The sequence below is a fragment of the Antedon mediterranea genome, chromosome 3 (assembly GCF_964355755.1).
Source record: "Antedon mediterranea chromosome 3, ecAntMedi1.1, whole genome shotgun sequence".
In the NCBI taxonomy this organism is placed as follows: domain Eukaryota; kingdom Metazoa; phylum Echinodermata; class Crinoidea; order Comatulida; family Antedonidae; genus Antedon; species Antedon mediterranea.
Genome location: NC_092672.1, coordinates 34894092 through 34908861, shown reverse-complemented (window position 1 = coordinate 34908861; position 14770 = coordinate 34894092). Strand labels below are relative to the sequence as shown.

The window sequence follows — 14770 nt, the reverse complement described above, 5'->3', positions numbered from 1 at the left end:
TATTGATTGCATTTTGTATCAATTAGACGCTGGAGCCCCGGGTAGCGTTACGTTTTAAAAGCTCAAAAAGTGAGGTTTTCAATCATTAGCGGCATGACTGAAATAAATTGTCACTATAGTTTCAAACTAGTAGTGTAGGCTGGTATGTCGTTTATATGAATGTCGTGTACATCTTTTGTTAAAAGCAAACTTTGACTTTATTTAATATCTTCATAATATAAGTAATGAAAAAAAAAATATGTTGCCATTTTTTCTAAAGACATTTAAAGAACCAAATTCAAGATGGCAGACAGAATATTAATTATGAATGTGGAACAAGTCCGTTTTGATGGTATTACCCATTATACAATTTTAACTATGTAAAGCGATAATCTGTCGGCAATCTTGGATTTCAAAATGGCCGATGCTAAAAATTAAATTCTTTAGATATTTTTTGTTGTTTGTACACAATGTTCTAAAATAGTCACTTCTCATGGGATTGTCCAAATATAAGGCTCATGTTGTTGTCATAGGCATATCATTTTGTGTCATTTCAATCTAATTTAATTTAACTAATTACACAAGTTTTAATAAGAAACTTAATCCATTTTTAAATATTCGTAAATTTTGTTTTATTAAAACCTTGGTTGTCACACGTAATAGACGTTATTACCTTCGGTGTTGTTATTAATGTTCTCTGACATTGATGTTATTTTTATTTACATGCTTGATTTGACGAAATGCTAATTTTTTGACGAGGTCTTCTTATACCTAAATCAATTTAGCAGAAATTGGCCTTTTGAAAAAATTCTTCTCTCATCTTCGTAGGTCATTTAGTTACAAACCGCATCTTCGTTGATCTTTAGTTAACAAAATTTAAAATGTTTCATAATAGTCATAAAAAAATAATTAAGGATATACTTATATTTATTTATAGGCCTATTTGAAAATACTCAGACTCAAGTTTGTTTTTTAAGATTTGAGCCTTAATCTGTACATGTACGGTAAATTATACCAGTATATTATAAGGTTGCCAATAATTGAAAAAAGATATACATCCAGAAAAAAATAAATGTACATAGTTCACTAATTGAACATAATTAAATGTGAAATGTTTATTGTGGACGATACCAAAGCTTATTAAAATATCGAGTTATCTGTATCTTAAAGAATTACAAATAGTGCACCCTCTATCGCTTTGTCCATTTTGCAAAATATCTTAGAAACCTTTTACTCATAGATCTTTGATTTTGCCAAGTATTACAGTCAGTGTTTGAGCTCGATTATAGTTTTTATCGGTTGGTTGTATTTTTTTATTCTTTATTTTTCAGATTATTTGATAAATTTTTCAACAGCTATTGTGTTTGAAATCTCTACTCAGTTTCATTTATTTTATAATTAGTCTATGAATGTTACGTTACATAATTACAAATCGATTTTCTCATTTTGTAGATTATTACATGGTTTTAATTTACATCAAACTTGTTTCTACAAATTTACTAAATATGAAAATCGTGTTTAAAAATAGAGGTTTTTTTAAACATTGAAGGTAAAACTAACACGATTTCAATTTTTATAAAACCAAAATTACTTTCAAGTCGGTAATTAATCGTCTAGTATACAGATTATAGCCTACATTGAAGGTTAATAAATGTGCAAAACGAACCGTTTATTAATCTCTTAATGTTTAATCAATGTTTTGTTTTTTTTATTAATAGCATAAGTTTCTATTTCGATATACAATCCCTGCAACATACAATCAATAATAAGTAATAATAGTAATGCTTATATAAAACAAACTTACTACCGATAGCCTAGATGTTAGTGAAAACCCAACTATAATCACCTATGTGTAGGTATTTGTTTTATCTAATATGAGATTTCAATTCTATAAGTAAGATTAAGCTAATGATAAAACTCAACAACACCAATGTTTCTTATTGTTGTTTTATCATTGTTATTTAAACTTACATTTGATTGGTTGAAAAATAACTTCAAAGTTTGTTAAAATTATAATTATTTACTCGTGTTTAATATGCCGGCTGTTGACTTATATGCGAATAGTATGTGTGTAATATATTGTCATTTTTATAAAACAAAGTCTGTATAGTTCGGTATCTTATTGTAACTTATTTAACATCTCTCTTTTCTTCCACAAATATCATAAAATGAGTTTCGGAAATCCGGTAAATTATACCAGTATATTAGAGGATTAGTCAAAGAATTGATAAAAACCAGACTTCCAGAAAAGAAATTCATATAAACAAGTGATCTACCGAGGTAACATGCTAACCCTGGTATAAAAACAAGACAACTTATTACAAGATATGGCAACCAGAGAATACAATACAGGATTGTTATTGTTAAGCAGGTTTTTAGTAATTTTCTGGACTTCTTTGCGTTTGAAATATTCATTGAAGCGAGATAATGATCTGATTTAGAAATACTGTGATAAATTTTAAAATAAAGACAAACAGTTATTATTAAAACCATGAGAACAATTACTGCTATTATTAACAGAGTAAAATAAAATGCAGTAATGTAAAACAAGACAAACATAATAAACATTGGTCCAATCCAAATCGCAGCGCAAACGGTTATCTGACGTTTAAATGTTACGACTACTTCGTAACGTAAAGGAGCGTATACTAACGCAATGTAACGATCTACAGCAACGCAATTTACGTTAAGCATTGACGCAAAAATGATCGACATCAAAAACCAATAAATAACATCATTTGTACTCGATCGAAATATATATAAAATAACATACACACAATATCCAAGTCCGTTTGCACAATCTGCAAATGCCAAAGATACGATGAAAACATTGTGTTTCTTTCGCAGTTTCTTAGATCTAAGAATTACAAATATTGCAACACCATTTAAAAGCACAATCAAAATACAAATTATTGAAACCACTGGTTTGATAGCTGTAAGTACGTATTCATAGAACGTTTTAGTATACTCAATATAAATTGATTCACAAGATGAATTATTGGTAGAGATATTCATTGTAAAACTTGCAGTGGTTAAAATGTCATTGAAGTATAGAGATATTATTGTTATTTCCTAGAACCTTCAGAAGTGCACCGTGAGAATTGTCTACGTCATCAGTTACAGCATACAGTGATAATATAATATCCAAAATCTTCTTTATTGGGTTTAACAAGCAATATTTTTAGATTATCCATACTTCATTTAGCATCAAATGTTTCTGTTAAAACACAATATTCAAAAATTAGTTTCTCATCAAATAGGTTTCCATAAGAATGTAAATAAGAAATGTTATCGATATCCCTGTACCTCGTGAAGTTTTCTTCACGTATGTCATCAGAAAAACAAACGTAATTTACGTCTAAAACAAGATAGATTTAGTTGCAGAGATTAAAAGGTTATTGCAAATAGCTTGATTTCCCGAGGAACGTCATTGCACAATGCATGGTGGGAAAGGATTGGGAGCAAACGTCACGACGCGTACGTGACGTTTGCTCCTAGCCTAAACCTTTCCCACTACGCGCCACGCACTCGCTATTTGTGATCAACCTTATAGACTCACCCAACACCCAATTCTTCGTCAAGATAATTTAGTTATAAGAGAGAACAGAGCCATCTTTAGACAATTTCCAACGTTGTGTTCAGATGTAGAATTTAAGCTTGCTTTACTCCTTCGTCTATATACTTCGTCATAATACTGTAATAGTGTACATGTAATAATTGGTTTGAAGTGCATTGGTACCTATCCACCAAGATTCAATGTTATTAAAAACTTCTTTGTCAATCATGGTTAACGTTATTATTAAGTCTTCGGTATTGTTATTAATTTTCTTGAGTGTTTGATTGAGTGTCAGGATTTGACGAAATAAATCGTAAATAAATTGTTGGCCCTTTTATAGAAGTTGAATCCTTTCTAAGGTTTGAATTGTTGTGACGACTAGTATGCCTATGCTTTACTGTCATTGTTTATATAATGTTTTATATGTTTGTGTTTTTGGGGAAATTATTTAAAGCTAGCGTAGATGACTTTTTGTTTTTTCCACAAATTTCATAAACTGCTTCTCGAAAATTTGGTAAATTAAACCAGTAGATAACTGGATTTATCACTGTGTTTATAAACGCTAAATTGCAAGAATAGAAAAATAAATGTACATATAACGAGTCCATAGAGCATATTATTTGCGGAAATGCAGTGAAGAAATTCAGGCATAAAAACGGCAGCCATGAGAAGAAGTAAACCAGTGTTATAATCAAACACGTAGTTAGTAATTTCTTCGATCGCTTTAAATTGAAAACATTCATCGATGAAATATAATGATCAGATTTGCGAATACTTCGGTAAATGAGAAAATAAAGATTGATAGTAATTAATTGTAGCGTAAGACAGACTAATGCCAAGGCGATATTAAAAGATTGCATGGTTTGAAATAACATAATAACGATTAAAATCGGCACAAGCCAAATTATAGCGCCGATGATCAGTTGACGTTTTGTGGTGACGATCACGGTGTAACGCAATGGAGCGAAAACCAACGCGATGTAACGGTCCAGCGCAACACACGCAACACTCAGTAACGAAGTAAGCATCAGTGAAGGTTGCATTAAAGACAAAACGGTATTTGAATATACCGTTATTATACACGTAAAATAAATCACTCCATTTATGAAATCTGCCAAGGCTAATGATACGATGTAAAAATTATGTTTTTTTCGAAGCACCTTCGATTTCAGAATAACAAAGATGATTAAACCATTGAAAGTTAGATTTAAACAACACAGAATAGTTACAAAAATAAATCCTTTCACAATGGTTTGTTGGAAGTTAGTATTGTAATCACACGTTGAATTTAAAGACATTTTTATTTTTTGAAGCAGTCTAAAGTTGTACAGAATCAGAAATGTTGTCGGTCCGTGTGTACGCAAGTTTCCCATTCAGACTACACCCAAAACGATGACGTCACTAGAGAAGACCGCTTCATTTGATGATATTGCAAGATATTTGAAGTTGGTTATTACACGTAATTGCATGTAGGGGCATGGTCTATTTAAAGTGAAATTACGTCATAACGTTAGGTCGAGAGTCGGACGGATTATCAGATTGTCGCCCCTGATTGGTCAATTTCGTGCGTAGCGCGTACGTCCTCCTTGTGTTACGTTAAACCAATGAGAGAAAAGTGTTACCGGTAAATTAAAAGAAAATGCACCAACAGTCACTAAATTAGCTGACGTGTTTTAATACGGTAATTAACCTAAATATCGCATTGATTGCTTAAACCACACAAACACGCAAGAGCACTTGATGGAAGAGCATGAACTTTTGCCTAAAGTGGCGCAACTTGTAATGTGCGCTTTAAAATTATGATCTTTTATTAAAAAATAGAGATTAATTAGCCAACGCCAGCACGTAATGAACAACAAAACAATACGTGGCGGTTACTGTCGATCCGATAAATAACATCCGGCACAACGAAAACAAAATATCAACAATGAAAATCCTGGTTTTTTTATTTACCGGTAAAATTAGGCTGGTTTTTCATCAAGCGAATTTATTCGCGCGGATTAACAGCGTAGACTAATGCGCATGCGTATTATGAAATTTCCCACTACTTTTCGCCGACGCAAAAATTGTTATAAATGAGATGAATAACCAATCATGACTCATATATCATAGTATTTGACTTTCATTATTGTTATATTTTTAAAGAAAATAGGTAAAATAAATGTTAATTTCTTTGGTTTAAACATTATTAAAAAAGAATACACACCTTAGCTAGACATATTTACTAATATTAAGTCAAAACTCCGTCTTGAATCCATATTAGTAACTTAGCAGCATCATCAATGATGTGTCTGAACCGTTTCTATTCGTATTTTCCACTACGCCTACAAAACACAAAAATAGACAAACCAGAGATAAGCGATCATAATTTTGGTTTTTCCAGTATTCTGTAATTGTCCTATATTAGGTAATTTATATTGAAAATGATTAATTTTTTAAGTATATAAATGTTTGCAAAAACTGATTTTAACTATTGTTCAATGTAAATGCGATTGTTTGAATCTTAAGGTAGCGAAATCGTTAATATTGTGTAGGTAGGTCAGGTAGGCAAGCAAGGCTAGGACTAACTATTTAAGAAGAGGTGATACCCCGACGACTAACAGTGCTAGGCTCTACACATAGTATAGAGAGCCTACTACTGTGTACTAGGCCTAGGCCGACTTCAGCTTGTCCCTGTCATTGTATCCGGTTGGTGGATAGTCGTCTCAAGTTATGCCTACTACTGGAGACTTAGACTAGAACTAAAAGGATTTCTACTCTCTTTTTGATAGATAATTGAATTGAAGTGTTGTCTCCAAAACAAGATGGCTGAAGAAGAAACAAAACACTGCAGCAACTGGTATAGTATTTTTGTTCAATTATTTTGTAGTAAAATTGGATTTCAACAGTAGCAGTTGACTCAATGAATGAAGATTTTATATATTTTGAAATCTTCCAGATCCAATCATGCAGTAGAATTATTAAAATGTTAACAATCTTCTCATATTTTCATTAAACAATTTACTAATCTGTATTTTTTTCAGCAAGCGGGATATTCCAGCCAAAAATTTCATCATGCACCAATCTCACTGCTCCAGAAATATTTCGCTCTGTAAACACTGCGGTGAAACTGTACCTCACAGGCAAATGGAACAACATTTTGAAGAGGTTCACGCCAAGGTAATGTATATGTATATCTTATACAGGCCCGTATGCAGCATTTATAATGGGGGGGTGCGAGCGAAGCGAGCAACAATGGCTGGGGGCCAGGGGGCCGCCAAGGGCCCCCGGTCAGGGTCTAGGGGACGAAGGCCCTGGCAAAATTTGCGTTATTTGACGTTCTAAAGACTGATTTAAGACTCTCTGTTGTGGCTTGGGCTAGTTGAACGATGGACACCAAAACTTAACGCTTTCATGATGAGGCCAACTCAGACAGCGTCGATAGTGTCTGTATTTCCAGACACGTCTTTACCGCCGGTTAAGTTGTCTGTATTTCCAGCAAACACTTTACCGCGTACCGCGTACATGATGCGCTAAGCTATTGCTTGTCGTCACATGATCGACTGCGCATGTTTTACATCGAGTTTGTAGTCAGTTCAGATTCCGTAATTTAATTACCGGTATTTTTTCATTTTATATTAGCATATTTTTGTTTGTATACCATTGATAATGTAAATTTTGTATATATATAATGATATTGTCTTTAGTTAAACAAGACAAAAAAAAATACCAATCGAGGAAATAGTGGACCTTTTGGGACTTGGGGGGGGGGGTGCGTCTGCACCCAACGCACCCCCCCCCCCCTGGATACGGGCCTGCTTATAGCTGCTATTCTGGTTTCGGGAAATATTTTATTTCGCATACAACCCAACTGTGACTATAATCTTGTTGAATATTTTCAGGTGAATTGTGAGTGTGGCGAAAAAGTTGAAAAACAAAATCTAGAAGACCACAAGGTATGCACAATTTTAAAATATATAATTGGCCATAACTAAATATATTATATTTAAATAATTATTATTAACATTATTAAGATATGAATTAAATGTGTATAGAATAATTATTACATGTTTTAATTACATTATTTTTTCTTAATAGAAAGATGAATGCAATCTACGCATGAAAATGTGTAAATTCTGTGAGATGGACATGGCAGTCAAAGACTTATTCTCTCATGAAGACTTCTGTGGAAGCAGAACGGAACCATGTCCAATATGCAGCCGCTACATCTGCATTAAAGACAGAGAGATTCATGAGAACTCAGCTTGTTCTCTTCCGGAGCAAGCGCCCCCAGTGTCAACAACGCACAATAAACTTCATGACAATCAGGCGTTCTTGTTGGGTTACCAGGCAGATGGACGATTTGGAGCACCGCAGCATTTCGATAGTGGGTTTAACATTACCGAAAACTTTGGTATGTTTGATAGTCGAACAGTATCCCCTCCGGTTTATGTTCCACGTAATACTGATGAACGGAAACATGGAAAGAATAAGTCACGTGTGCAAAATCTTTTAGGAGAAAAAAGCAAGCCAGACAACAGAAAAGGTTTTTAAAATTGTTATTCTAAGCATTTTATATTTAAAAAAAAATCAAAACATTGATAGATAATTATAAGTTGAATAAATTATAATTTTAATTATACACAAACATTACCAGTTAAAGATTGCTTTCCACTAGAATGCAACGCAAGGACGTATGCACAACACAAGTAAATTGACCAATGACACGCAATAGTTTAAATAAAATTACTTCCGTTGCTCTTAAGCCTTTGCGTTGTGTCCTAGCGGAAACCAAGCTTATATCTTTTTCTACACCTTGTGCATTCCTTAATGAATCAATTTTGTTGCAGGTCATAGGTCACAGAACAGACTGTCCAACCCAAGTGAGATGGATTTCTTAACAAGACACCTTGCTCAGGACCTTTCAAAAGAGAGGGATGTCCGAGGAGCGGCAGTATTTGAAAGTGATATCGATACTATGTTAAAAGAAGCTTATACCATTCCAGACCCTCCTGTTGCGGCAGCCAGATATTTAGATGTACATGATTCAGCAGGTACGTTAGTTGCACCTCATAGCTTTTATACTTTATCATGCCACAATCATGGTGGCACCTCATAGCTTTTATACTTTATCATGCCACAATCATGGTGGCACCTCATAGCTTTTATACTTTATCATGCCACAATCATGGTGGCACCTCATAGCTTTTATACTTTATCATGCCACAATCATGGTGGCATCTCTTGGCTTTCATACTAATGATACATAGTACCTTCTAGATCTAACCATCTAATTGAGTCATTTATCCAATGGTATGCATTATACTCTGAAAAGTTCATTTCCCAACGGACATAAGCTAATAAGCTTTTTTTCTGGAAAATCTTTTATCAATGCAGTTATTAGTAATGTCAGTATTTTCACTTTGTATGTCATTTTTATAATAAGTTTCCAAATAAATTAAAGTCAAATCAATCAAAATACATTTTACTCCGATTTCAGAGCAGGATGATGGTACAAAGCTACCATGTGAGTTTTGTGGTAAACCAGTTCCAGCCCAAGACCTAATATTACACCAAGTAAGTGAATATATACCATATAAATAAGTGCAAATAATAATAATTAAAACACATAAAATGAAAAAAAAAGTATACCTTGTTAACTTACAAAAATGTATGCATCAAATATTAATTGTATGTACCACTATTTTCTTCCTTTCAGTCTGGTTGTCAGTTTGACCAGCGTCCAAGAGAGTCAAGACAGAGTCGCGATAGATTGATCAGTAGAGGGCCTCCTCCTTTACGAATTCCATCCCCTCCACCGTCTGTTAGTTTTGAACCTGATAGGTGAGTTTACTCTAATGAAACTAGCTGCTTGTGTGAATTCAATTCCATCTCTCTCTAAAGCTCTGTCTACACTATCAAACTAGTTTTACAAAAAGTGTGGTGAACTCAAATATGGTAGTGATATGCCAAAATATGGTAGTGATATGACATCATCATGTCCATATATGGGCACATCACATGTTTGGTCACATAGAGTTTGATAGTGTAGACAGAGCTTAAAGTCAATCCTGTTAAGTATGTTTAAGTTCACCAATCTCTATTTGGTATTATATTTAGATTTGCCGACGAAGAAGTGGCAATGTTACCTTGTGAATTTTGTAATGTATTGTTACCAGCTGATAGTATAGCATTCCATCAGGTAAGTATTTACTGTAAACCATAAAAAACATCATTTTAAACTAATAGTTTTTTGTTACATTCATTAAAACTAAATGTTATAATATTTCCCCAGCCTACGTGTGACAAGAACAGGACAACAACACCGTTACCGTCCGAACACAACAACCACCCTCTTGACCCTAGCAACATCATGATGGCAAACAGTAGGCCGAAGCTGGTCACAAAGAAGAATCCGTTATATGATAGTAAGTAAGCTTGTAAAGTAATAAAGAGGTTATTCATAAAGTTTGATGGTACACATACACTTATCACTTTACTCTCTCAACCCTCTTCGATCCCATTGAGTGTTAAGTTCTGTCTACACTATCAAACTAGTTTGACGAAAAAAAGTGTGATGTGCCCAAATATGGTAGTGATATGACATCTAAAGCTCTATCTACACTATCAAACTTTATGTGGAAAAAAAATGTGATGTTCCCATATCACTACCATATTTTAGCACATCACACTTTAGTTTCGTGAAAATAAACTGTTAAGAAAACACTTTGTTTTGTTTTTGCAGGCGTGGCAACCAGATCCAGAAGTAATCATTTGCCATATCAACAAGATGCCAGTCTACTGCCCTCGCCTGTTAGCAAGTATTCTTCTTCCAACTTTTCGTCCATGAGTGGTTCCCATATAACACACGCCTATGGAAATTCCACCAGGAAAGCTCATGAAATGAAACAGTCATCTAGTCGTAAGTATTGTTGCAACCATTTTAGGTTTATCTTGTGTACATTACGTCTCAGTAAGTTGATTGTCTGAGCAGTAGGCCTATGTACTGTAATGTACTGTATACAGTATATACAGTACGTTTATTTATTTATTCCTTTCAGTGAAATATAAAAAGGGAACACTGAGGAGAGACAAGAGCTGTCAAAGACAACTATCGCAAAAGGGCGTGTCTCCCCAAGGCGTGTCTCTTTTACAATGAATGAAAATTACTATATATTTCATTATTGTTCTAATAACCCAAATTTGTGTTTCACTGTGTAGAGTCGTCAATGCAAGCTCAGGGAAGATTTCAACCATTTCTTGATGATGATGATGACATAAATTCTGAAATTCCATCGTTTAATGATGATGTTGATACGTTTACTAATTCTGAAGCATTTCCTTCACCTGTACACAAGAAAACAAGTAATTATGATTGTAAGAAGTATCTCATTACACAACGTTTGGGAATTTGGGTTCTGTAGCCCTCATCACACTTCTAACGAACTTGTGATTATTAAGCTCTGTCTACACTATCAAACTTTATGTGATGTGCCTATATATGGACATGATGATGACAATCACTACCATATTTGGGCATATCGCTACCATATTTGGGCACATCACACTTTTTTTTTGTCAAACTAGTTCGATAGTGTAAACAGAGCTTATGTTCACTATGTTATCAAATCATTTTCGTCAGATGGGCTAGTAGACATGAATTTTCATTCTTACCTAGCGCTATTAGACTACACAACAATGATTTTCAAAGATAGGTCATTAGGTCTGTTGTATTTTATTTTGCTTGATCAGTTGTTGTTGTTAGTTCCATGTTGATAATGAATGTAAATATTATGTGTGTATTGTTTTGTTTGTGTTTTTCTGCCAAGAAAACAATTATCATTATGCTATGTATGAATGACTTAATAAATCGAATCTGAATCTCTGAATCTGAAGTACCATTCAGGGTATGCTAGGATGCAGGCCTAACTAGTCTGGCCTTAGAGCAGGAATTCAAAAGGAGTAGTCCCCTCTAAATCTTACAACTTTGGCCTTCCTATTTTTGAAGAGATTGATTAATTTTAAGTGTATTACTTTGTTTTCATATTCCAACATGACTAAGCCTATTATTAAACTGCTTAAACTTTAACTTTGATTTGTGTTATATTTACCATGTTTGTTTAATATGAGGGCCCCTTGATATTCAGCATTTTAAGATCGTCCTCTATAAATAAGATTAAATTTTAAAAAAATAAATAAATGAAAGATAAATATTATACTGACATGATAACTATACTTGTTTATACAGTTTCATCTTCAAGAAACACTTCGCACGGAAATAAAGATCTGTATAAATCATTTGGCTCACAAGATGGACGACAAGATCAGATTTATCAACCAAAAAATAGAAGTACTGTGCCAGCCAACAGAACTGCAGCCCCGGCTAACAGAGTGCGAGCACCAGCCAATAGGAGTGGAGGAGCAGGCATTCGGAACGGTGCATCAGTCAATATATATGGATCTAACAGAAACGAAATACCTGCTAACTATTCAGGTAAAGAGCTAAAAGGTGAGTGCATATTTTCCCACAATGCATCATCATCCAGATTAAGGAAAAAATATGAAAATGTTTAAATTGATGAAATTAAATAACAGCTATGTTAAACATAATCAGTGCATCTATTAGTTAAATAATGTTAATAAATGTATTTTTTGTTGATCCAAGTACAAATTTTTAAATTTTTAGTTGAGAAGAAGCCTTCAAGAACTAGAAAAATATCTTCAGAACCATACAGCCCCAGTGAAAAAACTGAAAATCATGCGGACCAAGTAAGGAGATTCACTGAAAAGGCCCAGCGGCAAAAAACGGTCAATTACACAGCTAATGGAACAAAGCCCCAAAAGGATGGTGATGTCCACCCAGTTCGTCATAGGTCACATGACCAGCATGCAAGGAATGCGAGAACGAGGTATCTTTTGAATATGCAGTCAATTTGTTTTCCTGTCTCAAAGTAATTAACAGAAAAAACATAGAAATAATTTTAGTGACAATTGCAAATTCTATAAATGTGATTAAAAATGTTCATCTGGTTTTGAATATCCATGAGTTAATAGTTCTTTTTTAAAATACCAAAAATAAATGTATTTTTATTTCTAATTTTTAGCCACCATGTCAGCTCAAGATCGGTGACCCTTGACACAAATGAAGAGCCATTGTCAGTAAACGGAAGAAGGCAGACGTCGAATAAGACACATTCAAGAGTTAAAAAGGTGAGTCTAGTACATTCACAATTCTCCCAATACTTGACTTTCAGAAACTCTCCCAAAACCAGACTTTTCTGGTGGTCCAAAAGGTCCCAAATTAAGTTTTACCATTAAAAACATATTCGAAAACTAGACAATGTTAGGCCAGCCCAAAGGTGTCTGGTATTGGGAGAGTCTTTATTACTTAGTTATTGTACTCGTACAACTTGTACTGATGTTTTATCCTAATAATAGAGTTTTTAAACATCTTAATACAGTAACTGTATGTTTTATTGTAGCCTCCTCATCCAGACCATTACTAATCCTAACATTGATGTCTAATGAAGCTGAATTTTAAGAATTGTCCATTCATCTTTTTTATAACCAATCGTATGAGTCGTAAGTAATTTAGATTGTAAGATAAATTCACCAATAAAATGAGTTGTATTAACTAGTGATGGACTAGTATTTTACCCAATCACACAATCTGTAATATGCAGATAATTTACCCTAATGAATTAAACATTAGGATTGCAAACATTCCATTATTGAAATGTGCATAAAATATATTCTACAATTAATATATTCATAAAGTTGTAACCAATAGTATTTCTGTATTTATGTGTAGTCCATTGAATTAATTCTGTCAAAGACATGACAACAACAGACGATAAATCAGAATTCTTTATGAATTTTGCCAACTAATTTAAATTTAAAGTATTAAAATCATGTAAATTTAGAACACAAATCTGTTATAACATTTAACATTTAGTCAAATGAATTCAAGCCGAAAAAATATATTTTATGTAGGAAATCAGAATTCTATAACATTTATGAATTTTGTCACTAATTTAAATTGAAAGTATTAAAAATCATGTAAATGTAGAACACAAATCTGCTATTATATTTAACATTTATTCATAAAATAAAATACCTTGTCTGTAAAAAAAAATATAGTAGATTTAGGAAAGCATTTTAAAAGTATATATTTTTTGTATTATTGCTGTACAAAGTTACATAGAAACCAAAGAATGGGTTATTAAAACTTTTGGAAATTACCAGATAAATATAAATATGTAAAAAGAACTTTTGGATAAGAGTTGAACAAGCTGGCAACCTAGTGTTGTTCTACTGTATGATGTTGATAGTGAAAAAAGGGGAACTCGCTGAAGAAAAAACTATAGTAGTTCAAAGCATACTTCTATTTATGGTCACATATTAATTATTATCGTAGAGTGATTTAGTGTTTTTCTTCAATCTTTATTATGATAAAGACGTCAGTTGTGAGAGCGTGTGGCGCAGTGTGTTGGACGCTGGAGTACCGATCGTGAGGTTGCTGTTTGAATCCAACTCTCGCCACATTGCTTGTATACTTAGTCAAGGCACTTTACTTACATTTGCCTCATCCAGGTGTATTAAATGGGTTCGATCAAGACACAACTTTGCGCTGATTACTGGCTGCATTATGGGAGTATGTTTCCATACGTGTTTGATCTAAAAAATGACTGGGGTAATAATGTACAGCGCCTTTGAGCATGATTACTCATGAAAAGAACGCTATATAAATGTGGTATTATATTGATGCAGTGGATGGTGATGGGACTTCCTTTGTATCTTTTTACAATACAGTTTATTTGTGTCCGTGTTTCTCTTCACCCAGGTGTATAAATGGGTACCATCCTTGCTGGGAGTTATCTGTAGTAATATGCTGCACACTATACTTATGCATTAGAATTTGTGAGCTGCATAACTAGGTCATGGATTTACTTTTTATAGTTAGCTATCTTGACCCTTTGCTATTGCTAATATTTACACTGACGGTTAGGTCTAGCGTTAATATTATTTTTTCATAAAATATTTACTTTAATTTCTTTTCTTTTTTGGGAGTTTATTAATTAGTTCTAATTGTACAGATTGTAGCACTTTGCACTGTGTGTTATTGAAGTGTTTCATTTCCATAGTAAAAAAAAATATTATTAATATCAACTTAAGAATTTTTTTATATTAAATGTGTAATATATAGATTGTAGTTATTATTAATAAATGCAATATAATTGTACTTTATTTACTGTT

General features: G+C 33.2%; 2 protein-coding genes across 2 annotated transcripts; one reads left to right on the top strand and one right to left on the bottom strand.

The window, feature by feature from the left end:
* Positions 1–1729: 1729 nt before the first annotated feature.
* On the bottom strand, positions 1730–2781 carry LOC140043909 (uncharacterized). The gene has a single exon (XM_072088395.1). The coding sequence runs from the start codon at positions 2692–2694 to the stop codon at positions 2113–2115; it is 582 nt and encodes a 193-aa protein (XP_071944496.1). The 5' UTR covers positions 2695–2781; the 3' UTR covers positions 1730–2112.
* Positions 2782–5995: 3214 nt separating this feature from the next.
* LOC140045356 (uncharacterized) lies at positions 5996–14650 on the top strand. Its single transcript, XM_072090212.1, has 16 exons — positions 5996–6043; positions 6307–6374; positions 6559–6694; positions 7417–7470; positions 7613–8060; positions 8365–8568; positions 9015–9091; positions 9234–9358; positions 9635–9716; positions 9810–9942; positions 10260–10436; positions 10736–10891; positions 11763–12023; positions 12201–12423; positions 12619–12724; positions 12997–14650. Exons 2-16 carry the CDS (start codon positions 6340–6342, stop codon positions 13018–13020), a joined length of 2241 nt encoding a protein of 746 aa, XP_071946313.1. The 5' UTR covers positions 5996–6043; positions 6307–6339; the 3' UTR covers positions 13021–14650.
* Positions 14651–14770: the final 120 nt, after the last annotated feature.